We start from the raw sequence: 12,954 nt of genomic DNA, 5'->3' as shown, positions 1-12,954 counted from the left end.
CAGCTGAGCTGCGCGCGTATTTTATTGTTCATGCCAACGAAATCAAATGCCGATCAAATACAACAACAAATTAGTAGCGATCAAAAAACGAATATGAAAGAATATGACTACAACAATATCAAAGATAACTTTAAAAATATGTTGAAGAATATACATACATATAAAAACATACTTTGATATTTAAAACTTTACAAATATAAGTTTCAGGAAACTAAAATCATTACCAAATCGGTGATTGTTGTTATCAGCGATTTCACCAGACGGCTGTATTAGGTGATTTGCATCAAGACGATTTTGTGACCACTCGCAAAGCATTTCGGGATTGAATATAACCACCTTATTTTCTCTGAGCTCTTCGCTGAACCCATCATCACAGTGCAGCTGCAGCGCAGCGCGCAGCCAATGCAATGCATCCGATGCATGGGTTGTTTTTTCGCCGTCCATGCCATGGTCTCGGACTCAGAGTTGAAATTTAGACCCGGATTTCGGGGATACAGCGCCTTTATTTCAGATTTATAGACTTAAAAGTCAAATGACATTTAAAATTTGAAATCTAACCTTGAACAATCATCGTTGATAAACATCAGCCCTGAAGCCATTACACTTCAAATCAGGCCAGGCAAATTAGACGTCATTGTCTAAGTTGCTAGATCTATGACGAGTCGCCTGAAGCCCCAGCGCATCATCAACGTCACTAGCTAGCTGCGCGACCGGCCCAGACTCGGCGCACCCAGGCCAGAAAAATGACCTCGATTATTACGGTGGTTGTCTATGCATTTATTAGTGGCATGGTGCAGCGAAATTCAGCAGAAGAAAATAAGAGATATGAGGTATCCTCGTCACAGGCTCAATATTCCAAAATGAGGAAAAATGTCAAAATCATGATTATTTAAGCTGAATATTTTCTTTAAAAATGAAAGTAATATATTTAATATTTATACGCAGAATAACCGATCTAATAATTGTTCATTAAAAAATATTTAAAATTAACAAATGAAAAAAAATCAACTCGACAAATTTCCCAAAACCCCACCTTATTTTTTAAAGTGGTCACAAAATTCGAGCGGAGTTGACCTTCCTTAGAGCAACACGCTTGTGTGTTGCTGCCCTCTACGTTCGTTGGTCAATAATTGTCTCTAACTCACCTGGTTCAAAAGCAGGACTAAGACCACAGTCCGCACTATCAGACTCAAATAGTCAATAATTGTCTATAACTCACCTGGTTCCAAAGCAGGACTAAGACCAGAGTCCGCACTATCAGACTCAAATAGTCAATAATTGTCTATAACTCACCTGGTTCCAAAGCAGGACTAAGACCAGAGTCCGCACTATCAGACTCAAAAAGTCAAAATTGTCTATAACTCACCTGGTTCCAAAGCAGGACTAAGACCAGAGTCCGCACTATCAGACTCAAATGGTCAATAATTGTCTATAACTCACCTGGTTCCAAAGCAGGACTAAGACCAGAGTCCGCACTATCAGACTCAAAAAGTCAAAATTGTCTATAACTCACCTGGTTCCAAAGCAGGACTAAGACCAGAGTCCGCACTATCAGACTCAAATAGTCAATAATTGTCTATAACTCACCTGTTTCCAAAGCAGGACTAGGACCAGAGTCCGCACTATCAGACTCAAATAGTCAATAATTGTCTATAACTCACCTGGTTCCAAAGCAGGACTAAGACCAGAGTCCGCACTATCAGACTCAAAAAGTCAAAATTGTCTATAACTCACCTGGTTCCAAAGCAGGACTAAGACCAGAGTCCGCACTATCAGACTCAAATGGTCAATAATTGTCTATAACTCACCTGGTTCCAAAGCAGGACTAAGACCAGAGTCCGCACTATCAGACTCAAAAAGTCAAAATTGTCTATAACTCACCTGGTTCCAAAGCAGGACTAAGACCAGAGTCCGCACTATCAGACTCAAAAAGTCAAAATTGTCTATAACTCACCTGGTTCCAAAGCAGGACTAAGACCAGAGTCCGCACTATCAGACTCAAATAGTCAATAATTGTCTATAACTCACCTGGTTCCCAAGCAGGACTAGGACCAGAGTCTGCACTATCAGACTCAAATAGTCTTCTCTTCTCTTTATGGATCTCCCCATGGATTGGACTCCGAAGCCTTCCAGGACTCAGCATCCTACTCGGGCTAGCCCGATGCAGAGATCCTGGGCTAGTCAGCTGACTGGGGCTAATCAGTGGCAGCGGGCTGGTCAGTGGGCTCATCATGTGATGTGATGGGGAGAGGAGGAGAGGGCTGGTGACGGGACCAGGGCTGGTCAGTGGACCGGGGCTAGTCAGGGGGCCTGGGCTAGCCATGGGGCTGGTGGAATGCCCGCCGGAACCCGACCCCCCGCTCGCCGACTTCTTGCGCTCCCGGCTGCACCACTTCCAGTCAGGATGGGCCTTGAAGTGAGCCTCTTTCACCTGTTAGACAGAAATACATATTTTACCCCACTTCATCAAAATCATTCATAAGTCACAGAAGATAATTTTACAAATACACAGAGTATCAATGTGTACATGCTCAGTCCAAAGGAATTTAGGACTCGGAATGTACAATTCAATCTTGTTTGATACTTCTGTCCTATTACGATTTCATCCCGTGTTCCAAAAGCTCCCCGATGATGAAACTTATTATCAAAAAAAATTGTTCCCTCCCTGCAGAATGCTAAAGTTACTAATTTTCAGTATTACTATGACTGCAGCCAAACTACCATCTTGGTGCACAAGAACTTCAAGAAATGAATATTCCTGCCAGGTTCTGATTATCTACACCTGGGTAACGTGCACCACAAAGCTGATATCTTTTCTGAAGGAAATAATGCTGCAGCTGGGACTTGAACCCATGACTCTCTGATTGAAATGCCAATGAGAGCCAACAGTTGTTAACTCACCTGGAATGCTAGTTCATGGTATTTTTGTTTCTCCTTTGGTTTGAGCGGGTACCACCAATCTCTCAAAATCTTTCTGACCATTTTATTGCCATGTTTTAACCACCTTTCTTAAGGCAGGGACTTGAACCCACAACTCTATAATAAACATGCTAACGAAAGCCAAGAGCTGTTAACTCACCTGGAATGCTAGTTCATGGTATTTTTGTTTCTCCTTTGGTTTGAGCGCGTACCACCACTCTCCCAAGATCTTGCTGACTGTTCTATTGTCTTGGTTCGGATGTCTCTGGTGGACCAGAGCTCGATGTCGCTTGCTGAAGATCATGAAAGCATTCATGGGACGCCTCACATGGTCTTTATCTCGACTCTGTGAAGAAAAAGGAGGAAGGGAAACCACTATACAAATGAATTGGCAATGGGCAATTTGCCCACAAAATGTTAAGAATACCTCTCATAAAATGAAAAACAGCTCCATAAATTGCTACTAAGTTTAATACAATGTGTCATTTGGCTTGAACTGAATTACAATAAAAAAACAAAATCATATCATCAAGCAGAGCAGCTCTATGATAATAATTCAATTAATAGATGTAACTTCTGAAAGTTTCCATGGCGAAGAAGAATAGTGTAATAGGTTTCACGGAACATCATGTATCTTTCTTGGGCAAATGTTGGTCCTAAAATGGACCACCCAAACTCAATGTTTCGACAAGTGTGTTCTTGTCGTCTTCAGGAGAATGAGCAAAGTTGATAGTGCAACAAATTTTCTAAGCACAAAATTTCTGAAGCCCTTTAGGGAGAAGGAAAAAGCTTTGAAAAGTAGGGGCTTGACCTACCTTTCTTGGACTTCTTGGTTCCTTCTCATCCTTGGGTAATGAGCTGAGAGATTGTGATCGTCTCTTACTGGGAGATACGCTATCGGCAGTGGGAGGGAAAGTGAACGCACTTGGTCTGAGAGTAAAACAGAGACAGATAGGATGAATGATCATATGTAATAATGATTACCTTTGTCATCAAGATAGCAACATAGATAATACTCATATTATGATTAACACATTTACTGCAGTTACAATTATGATGATCGTCGTCCTCGTTGTCGCCGTCATCATCATCATCATCATGAGGATGACAATGATGGTGGTAGTAACGGTGATGATGATGATGGTAGTGATCGTGATGGTAGTATACAAATAATGCACGTGCATGCAGGGCCAACTAATGAACGATGTGCAAGAAGAGCCAATGGATATACCACATCGAAGTCCGCAGGACCGAGTGCGGTATATCCAATTGGCGAGTCGAGCACAGAGTTCGTTATTTAGGTCCTCTATGCACAAGAATGCGTGCATTGTTTGTTTTATACACCCCCCCACCCATGTTACTGAGTTGCCCCGAATTATATATTTGATCTAAATTCTAGATAATTCCAGACCTCACACTATCCTGCACTCTGACGTCAGAGTGCAGGATAGTACATTTGGTATGACGTCAGAGTGCAGGATAGTACATTTGGTATGACGTCAGAGTACAGGATAGTGCATTTTGGATGCAATATTGCAATTTGCTGACTATCATGTGATCCGATTTGGACCAATCAGAAATACAGAACATTCTTGGGAATTGTATAATAATGATTATAGATTATGATTATAAAGGTGATGTTGATACGCTGATGCTCATAATAATACCCATCCCAAGAATAATCAATGAATACCAACCACAACATCAATTAGGCAAGAAGAAAGATATAGTAATTGATATATTCTAGAACAGAAAGAATCATAACTCCATAGAATAATCATAACACAAAAATGGCTTCTTCATCAAGACTGAGGAGCATTTCATGAATAGTTTTGTCATCAACAAATGTTAAAAGCTACCAAAATCCTTGAACCCGATTGGCCAAGAGCAAATTGGTCAGTGACAATCACTGCAAAACTGTTCATGAAAGGCTCCCAAGGGTTCATTGACAGGTTAAGAGAGACAGGTAGTGTGAGTGACGTCTTACCCTTCTTCCCTTTTTGGCAGGAGTCCATCGTGTTTTCCCAGGATAGTCGTTCCTTGCACCGTTCTCACTCCAGACAACTTTATCGTATCACCTGAGAGAGGAGAAGGGGAGGGAGAGGAAGAGAGGAAGGAAGGAGGTGAGAGATGGAGAGAGATGAAGAAAATGAAAGATAGAAAAGTGAAAGGTTGAGAGATTGAGAGAGATGGAGAGAGTTGGAGAGAGAAACACGGAGAATGAGAAAAAGGTGAAAGGTTGAGAGGGGATGAGAGATGGAGAGGGGGTATAATGAATGAGAGAGAAGAAGAGAGAGGGGTCGAGAGAAGGGGAAGAGAAAGAGAAGAGTAGAGAAGTGAAAGAGAGAAAGGGAGATGGGAGATGTAGAATAAAATAGGAGAGACACATAGAGAGATAGAGAGATAGAAAGAAAGGACAAGAAGAGATAATATAGGACAAAAGAGAAGTGTGAGATACATGTTCAACAGGCAAATGTCACAATTCCTTACAGAGCAGACTCTATATAATGTACAATGCATAACAAAATAACTGTTGAAAGAAAAAAAATCCTTGTAATATATTCCCACAACAAAATATACGGTATCTAGAGCAAATTATCACGATATTGTCCATTATGTGAAACAAGAATTATCCTCGGGCCATTGCATGTAGTTTGTGATCGAGCAAAATCAACATGAAAGTCTCAAATATGCACTTATGATTGTTTGAAAGTCAGCATGCAATCAAATTCGTGAGTTTAAAACTCTTGACTGAATCAAATTTAAAATGCATCAAAAAATAAAATACATAAAAGAAAGATCCTTGCGTATTATTCCCATGACAAAATACTTCCAGAGCTCCCAAGTTGTCACATCATTGTCCATTATCTGAAATATGTTCTGTCCATGGGCCATAGCAGAATCATCAGAAAGTTTGTGTTTATGCAAAATCAACATAAAAGTCTCAAATATGCGCTTCTGATTACTAGAAAATCAGCATGTATTCAAATTCTTGAGCTGGATTTGATTGCATCTCCCTCCCTAAATGGGCACCTGGACCTAGTTTGCACTCAGAATGGGATGGATTGCAAACTTAGCCATGTATATGGACCTAAGAATTGACTGACCATTATAAGCAAGGCTGCCACGGTAGTTAGCATGATGGTAATGTTACCATCAGTGATAAAGTTTAAGCCCCGAGGCTCCACCCCCATTGATGACATCATCAACTCACCTTGCATCTGACTGGCTGCTCCCTGCTGACTGCCAGGTATAGCCTGGGCTTCGCTGGGTGTCGGAGAGGAAGAAGCCGAAGGATGACTGATGTTGAAGATCGGGACCAGAGAATGCCAGTAAAAGACGGGTACATGGCCAGGTGGGACTACAACTTGGGCTACAGAAAAAATGAAGATTGCATTCAAATCAGTCTTTTGAGTAAGCTCCCGACATACCTTTAACAGACATGCCAACCGTTCCCTTTTTAGAGTAATTGTTCCTCTATATTGATATGAATACACCAATACTTTTTTTGTATGATTTGTTACTTTGTTTTAAAATTTCAGATCATGGAGTATGAATTATACACAACACGTGACACTAGCGCCGGTCCTGCAGTCCTAGACTGGTAAAAATCACTGTCGGGCCAGTAACTTGTTGCATGAAAGGAACAAGTAAATTCTTGCCTACGAGCACATGTTTAAAAGGGTGAATTATCAAGTTTTCAAGTAGAGTCAATTCACATGTGTTTTCACTGATCTCACTACAACAGGCTGGCGATTGTTTCGTTGACACAAATTTTTGAAAATACTCTTTTTTTGTCAAAAATACTTTTTTTCCTTCTAAGAATACTTTGTTTTTGCTGTAGAAGGTTGGCAGGTCTGCTTTAATGGTTTTAATATAATTCACTTGGTTTACAAACAGTTGGTCTAGATCTCAGATAGTCTAATGCCATATGGGATAATACAAATTTTGTCTTCTATCACTTTGGTGCAATTCCTGTTTGGGCTACATGTACACTACACTTGGTCTAATACCCACTCATAGCCTAATTCTAATTTAGTCTAATTTCCATCTCATCCACTTTTTTTTTTTACTTTGCCAAATGAAAATTTGGTTCATAAACAGTTCATTTTAATAACCTTATAGACTTGGTAAAAGACTAGTAAGTGAATATCAAACGAAACTGGTATTGCCTGACTGTAAGCTAGACAGTATGGTAAATGGCTGACATGGCAATTGCACCAGATGGTTTGTAGACTATCTGGTTGTAGATGAACTAGGATTAATCGCAAACCTTTGTGTTACTGAGCTCAGGTGCCCATTTCACACATTTCAGTCAGGAGGAGCACATGTGAATGAAACGCCTTTTCATAAGGTGCAAGCTCTGGACCCCTTGTGTGAGAGGGCGCTTTAATCAGACCACAGTTCCACACACGTGATCATACTTACCACTTCCATCCTTCTTATCTCCTTTGCTACTGTCCTTTGCGCCCTTTGTCACCAGCGGTACTAAAGCTGATGGTGTCATGGGGGCTTGGCCAACCTGCTGCTCGCCTTGGGGTACGACGCGCCCACCTTGAGGAACCTCTCGCCCCTGGTCATCGCTCTTCTGCCTCCTAGTTTCTTGGACAAAAACATCATCTCCAGAATGTCCTTCCTTTGACTGTGTTCCTTTACTGGTCTTATCATTACTGGGACTTGTCTGGGTTTCCTGGACGTGGATACTGCCAGACATTGTCTGATTCGGTGGAGCCAAGAGAGCAGCTCGGAGTTTGTTCTCAGACGGTGGTGGGGGGAACTCAAAGTGGCTTTTCTCTCCTTGAGGATGCTGCTGATGTGGCTGTTGCTGCTGTTGCTGCTGCTGAGCCTGTGTCGATACTGCTCTTGGCTGCTGCTTTGTGACGTTGACCGGCGATAGGATATGCTGTCCCGACAGCTGGCTAGGCGTGCCTGACGACGACCCAGAGAGCTGGGCCGAGACAGGCGATTTGGGAGTACTTCCGCTTAGTTCCACTCCAGAGTCCTGGCTATCTGTTCTCCTGGAATACTCCCTTTTGGCATGCTCCATGCGAATCTGGAGCTTGTGAGGGCTGACCGGAGTGGCAAAATTGAGTCCTGTCTGCACTGTCGGTGTAGAGCCGGAGCTGTGACCAGGCTGGAGTCTAGGGGATGTGACCTCAGAAGATCTTCCAGAGATTGGTGTACTGCTTCCCCATCGGCTTGGAGTGCCAGAGTGAGAGCCGTGTTGCATCTGAAAACGAATCAAATTCAAATGTTTCAAATGTAAGAATCAGGAACACCAGTTAGTTTTCTCACTGGACCTGGTGGGTGTTTCTTAAAGCTGTTCGTAAGTTAAGAGCGACTTTAAGAACGACTGGTGATCCTTTCTTATGGTAAACGGTATATTCATTGGCGATGGTTGAGCGCGTAAGAAAGGATCACTAGTCGTTCTTAAAGTCGCTCTTAACTTACAAACAGCTTTATGAAACGGCCCCCTGGAAAGAAACCTGGAGGTGTTTCATAAAGATGACAAAGAGTCGCACTTAAATGCTGATGCATACATGATACATATGCAACGCACAATTTTAATGTTTAATACGCAGTAGTGAGCGTCCTCTTGGCATGATCTCATCATCTGACCAATGCTGTCATGCCTTTATAACGCACGCAACTGGGCATTTAAGTGCAACTCTAAGTCATACTTACATTTTGTGAAACACCCCCCCCCCCCCCCCCCCCCCGGAACATATTAAAGCCTCATACATGGTACATAATACAAAGCCGGAAAAAGCCTGGAATGGAAACTTGTCAAGGCCTTGAATCAGGCAAAATCTGAAATATGGCATCTCTGAAGAATGCGTTATCAGATATGCTCATCTACAAGCCACACTAACCAATCTGTATAATAGTTGCATCATTTTTCAAATAAAACAAATTTCATCTCATCAATGATCAATATGAAGACGAGGTGAGGGTGTCATGAAAAGGTTTATCAGTGATTTTCACTGACCAATTTACTCTGAGCCAATCAGATGCAAGGATTTCAGTAGCTTATAACAGTAGTCAGTGATAATCACTGACTTTTTGTTTCATGAAATGCTCCCCAGTTCTATAAATTCAAACCAAAGTGCAAGAAAAATGATTTCATTATTCAAAAAATATTTTGTTTGAGAATATATCAGTATGTTTCAAAAATGCCTTAATCTTGGCATCATATTTATATTTTTTGTTGCTTCATCTGATATAAAAACACATGACATTCAATATTGAATTCCTGTCTCATTGTAATTACCAAATTTGGGGTACAGTGTACAGATTAAAACTAATATAAAATTGCATTTGATGTCTGATTAAAGATTTATTAATAAAAAATTTCGGTTTCAATTCAACTCTGTAAAAACATCTAAATTCTGAGCATGATATGTAAATAATTTTCATACTTTAGTCTTCGGTACTCTTGAAATTTGTACAATAAAAACAAACATAACTAACAATATCAATATATTTGCAGTTTCAATTTGTTCAAACAAATAACTGTAATGGAGTGAAATGAGACCAAAAGGTGGGATTTTTTTTTTAAACACTGCAGCAGAAAAAGAAAAGTTTGAAACATACTTTTTAAAGTTTGAAAAGCTTTTTCAAGTTTTCAGGATAACAAAATTGTATAAATCGATAATGAAACATTCTGCTGTTTCATAAACATTCAAGAAAAGACAGACAAATAAATGTCTTTCCCAATTCATCAATTCGGCCATGGTAATGGCGGGAAACCTGCTGACTTTTACAAATCAACATGCACTTCCAATACAGTACGCAATTCTTTCCTTCATCATTTTGCAATATCAATTCCCGATTGATCATTTCATTAGATTAGATTTTACAGTGTTAAACATTCATCAAAGACATCCCACCATGAATATCGATTTTGTACATCTAACATTCGCAAACTTTACAGGTATTGTTTTGTATTGTCCCTACCGGAAATCTTTGCACCCCCATTGCCATTCTCGTCATCACCCTCAATGGCATGATTGATGAACCATGGAGCGTTTTCATGACAAAACGTGAAGCATAATCAACAAACACATTCATCAAAGCATATAAACAATCGCCTCTCAACTATCCCTATAAATACTGGATACCCTTCTTAAGTACATGACACGATGCCTCCGGAGGAACATTAGGAAACTCAAACAAGACTACTAGGAAATATTTACCCCCCAAAAAAAAAAGAGGAGAGAGGATTTAAATGGGGGCAGCAAGGAATGCTGATGTTGTTGGAGATGAGGTCTCGGGGATGTATATTTTGAGGCGAGGTTGGACAGGACAGTCTTGCAAATAACCAATTACTTTAGTTATAGCTGTCTGGTACATGCCGCTTTGGGTGAATCGGGCATATTCATTTCGCCGATCCAGGCACATGACCGGCATACAAAGCGGACTACATATGGGAGGTGTCCTCATTAGACCCGAGTAGCGGTTGGGATCGGATGATGTACCCGCCAGGGGAGTTTTTCACAAAGCAAATAGTCCAGTGATTTTCACTGACGTATGTGTTTTCTGAACCAATCAAATCTATGCGGGGGCATCATGGTCTAATGGTAATGCCTCTCATCTTTCAATCCTAATGACGTGGGTTCGATTCCAAGCCAAGGTGTGTTTTCCTTCAGCAAGAAATTTACCCACATTGTGCTGCACTTATTTATTTCTTGAAACGCAGAGCGCATAACAGCCGTTCTGCTAAAGACAGTGTAATTATGCTGCGTTACTGTACATGATTAAACATGTAGAGCGCTTAGAGACTTCTGAAAAGGTGACTTAAGCGCTATATCAGCAAGCATAATTATTATCATCATGCAAGCACCGGTATGCACCTCCACGGATACCACAAGCAGCCGTGTCTTATAGATCTTTGCGATAGATTCAATTCAAATCAAACTCAATTTGCGATTGATCATGGCCCCGCTGTACAAAGAGTTACGATTGATCCGATCAATCGCAACTATGGAAAGCCAGCAAAGTCAACATATGAAATGCATGTTTGTTCAAAAAAAAATCTAGATATGAATGCATATCCATAAATTCATTGATTTCTTGACAATTTGGGGTGTTCTCCTTTTATTACAAAGGACATTTTGCAAATTTCCTGTAGAAAAAATTATGACACTGATGGATTTCCAGAGAGTTACAATTGATTGGATCAATCGTAACTCTTTGTACAACGGGGCCCATATCTCCTAACAACAGAAGTTTAGATCACTTACAAGTCTTTGTAAGATGGGGTCCGGGAGCCCCGTTTCAAAAAGTGTTACAACTATGGTAACTTTGCCATTATTGTGAGTCCCATAAAAAGCTTTATCGTGACTGGCCGCTATGCTGTTACGATGGTAGTTACCAAAATTGCAAACTAACCGAGTTTTAACTTCTTTATGAAACAGGCCCCAGATTTCCATCCTTTAAGAGGAATAATGACAACGGACCCACCCAGAACCTAATTTCTCTTTTCAGGTGGCAGCAGAGGTGTAATATTACATGTGGAGAGAATGGACAGGCTAGAGCTTGGCCAAAGTAGATGGCCAAGGATGGCTTTCACTAACTCTCAATGGGATCGCTGACGAGGAAATCTTGAATTTATCCAGTCTTCCTGAATCATTCCGTCATGTAAAGTAATGCATTATCACCAAATCATGCACCTTGTGTGTTTTACTTTGAAATGACTGATCAAGACATGTTTAAAATATTTGTAAAAAGGATAGAGAATGGACAGAGTAGCTTGGTCAAAGTTGATGGCCAAGCATGGCTTTAACCAACTCTGACTGACTGACTGACCCGATCGATCGATTTCGATTGATTGACCGATCGATCCAGGTTAAACAACTCTACCAACACAATGTGTCATAAGTGTCTGAATATTAATCTGTAAAGTTATTTCAATGGTAGGATTTGATGACCTCTGAAATGAATCATCAAGACATTCCTTACTATTTCAACTATTTAAGACTAATTTAAACAAAACAAACATCAGACAGAAAAGATGTTTTTGTTGCAGCATAGTCTGTTGTACGCCTACAATAATGATGATTTATACCTGTGAGATGGGCATGAAAGTAGTCTGGCTGCGGTGGCCGAAGTGGGCAGGAGACGGCGTCTTGGAAGCGGTACGGGGAGAGTGGGGAGCCGAGTGATGCTGAATCGGTGTGAAAGACGGCGTTCCCGATCGCGAGTTGCCCAGCGATATCAGCATGTTGGCAGCCTCAGCCTCGTCCATGTCAAACTTAGACGGGTCAATCTGGGGTCGCGAGTCTGCAACGAAAGTAAAGAATGAACACACGTTAAGGATACTTGATGAATATTGGCTTAAGAGGGATCAAACTGCAATGTCCAGTGACGATTTTCATGTTTACTTGGAATAGAATCCAAGACTTTTTTCATCCTTTTTCAATATTACAATTAATCTCTAAGGATACCATGGTTGATATCCTCTAATCTCAAATATGAAAATTTGAATTTTTCTATGTGCTCTTTTCTGCTGGACATCAAATACAAATGGCACGCCGCAAAACAGATGACATTACAGAATATAATCCTTTGAACCATATAAATCACTGTATCTTCTTCCAGTTTGGATATATGGCAATATCTGAAGAGTTCCGGTGAAGCATCATGTATTCTTGTCGGAGCAAGTCTTTGCTCTTCACGAGCCAGCCACAAGATTTGCTGTTGAAAGCCGCAAAGCCTTTCAGACAATAAATAGATCAACATTTGGTTTCCCTAAATCTTAGTTTGTGCCATTTTGGGAAAAGCTGAAAGATGACAACAAAGGATTTTGTCATTACCCATGTTAAGAGGAGGCCAAAGAAGGAAGCAAAACAAATGGGAGGAATCATAATTTAATACATCTAATACTGATACATATTTCCTTACGATATACACCTTCATGTTTATCTAAAATACCTATAAGTTCATCATTATTTTTAGGGAAGGAATCCCAGTAGAACACCTCTAAATAATATTTTTCTCTTTACATCTATCCAATACCTATTCATGCATGAATAA

General features: G+C 40.5%; 1 protein-coding gene across 1 annotated transcript in view; it reads right to left on the bottom strand.

Moving 5' to 3' along the window:
• LOC129266175 (uncharacterized) overlaps positions 1-12,954 on the bottom strand; it is a 69,946-nt gene that overhangs the window by 19,643 nt on the left and 37,349 nt on the right. Inside the window, exons 2-8 of the mRNA XM_054904021.2 lie at positions 11,987-12,201; positions 7,348-8,149; positions 6,134-6,292; positions 4,907-4,997; positions 3,735-3,849; positions 3,080-3,265; positions 2,029-2,431 (exon numbers count right to left, since the gene is read on the bottom strand). Coding sequence (XP_054759996.2) covers positions 2,029-2,431; positions 3,080-3,265; positions 3,735-3,849; positions 4,907-4,997; positions 6,134-6,292; positions 7,348-8,149; positions 11,987-12,166 — 1,936 coding nt within the window. The 5' untranslated portion in view covers positions 12,167-12,201. The remainder of the gene's footprint in view (positions 1-2,028; positions 2,432-3,079; positions 3,266-3,734; positions 3,850-4,906; positions 4,998-6,133; positions 6,293-7,347; positions 8,150-11,986; positions 12,202-12,954) is intronic.

Source organism: Lytechinus pictus, chromosome 8 (assembly GCF_037042905.1).
Source record: "Lytechinus pictus isolate F3 Inbred chromosome 8, Lp3.0, whole genome shotgun sequence".
NCBI lineage: Eukaryota > Metazoa > Echinodermata > Echinoidea > Temnopleuroida > Toxopneustidae > Lytechinus > Lytechinus pictus.
Note: the sequence above shows the minus strand (reverse complement) of the source record. Positions and strands in the feature narration are given on the sequence as shown.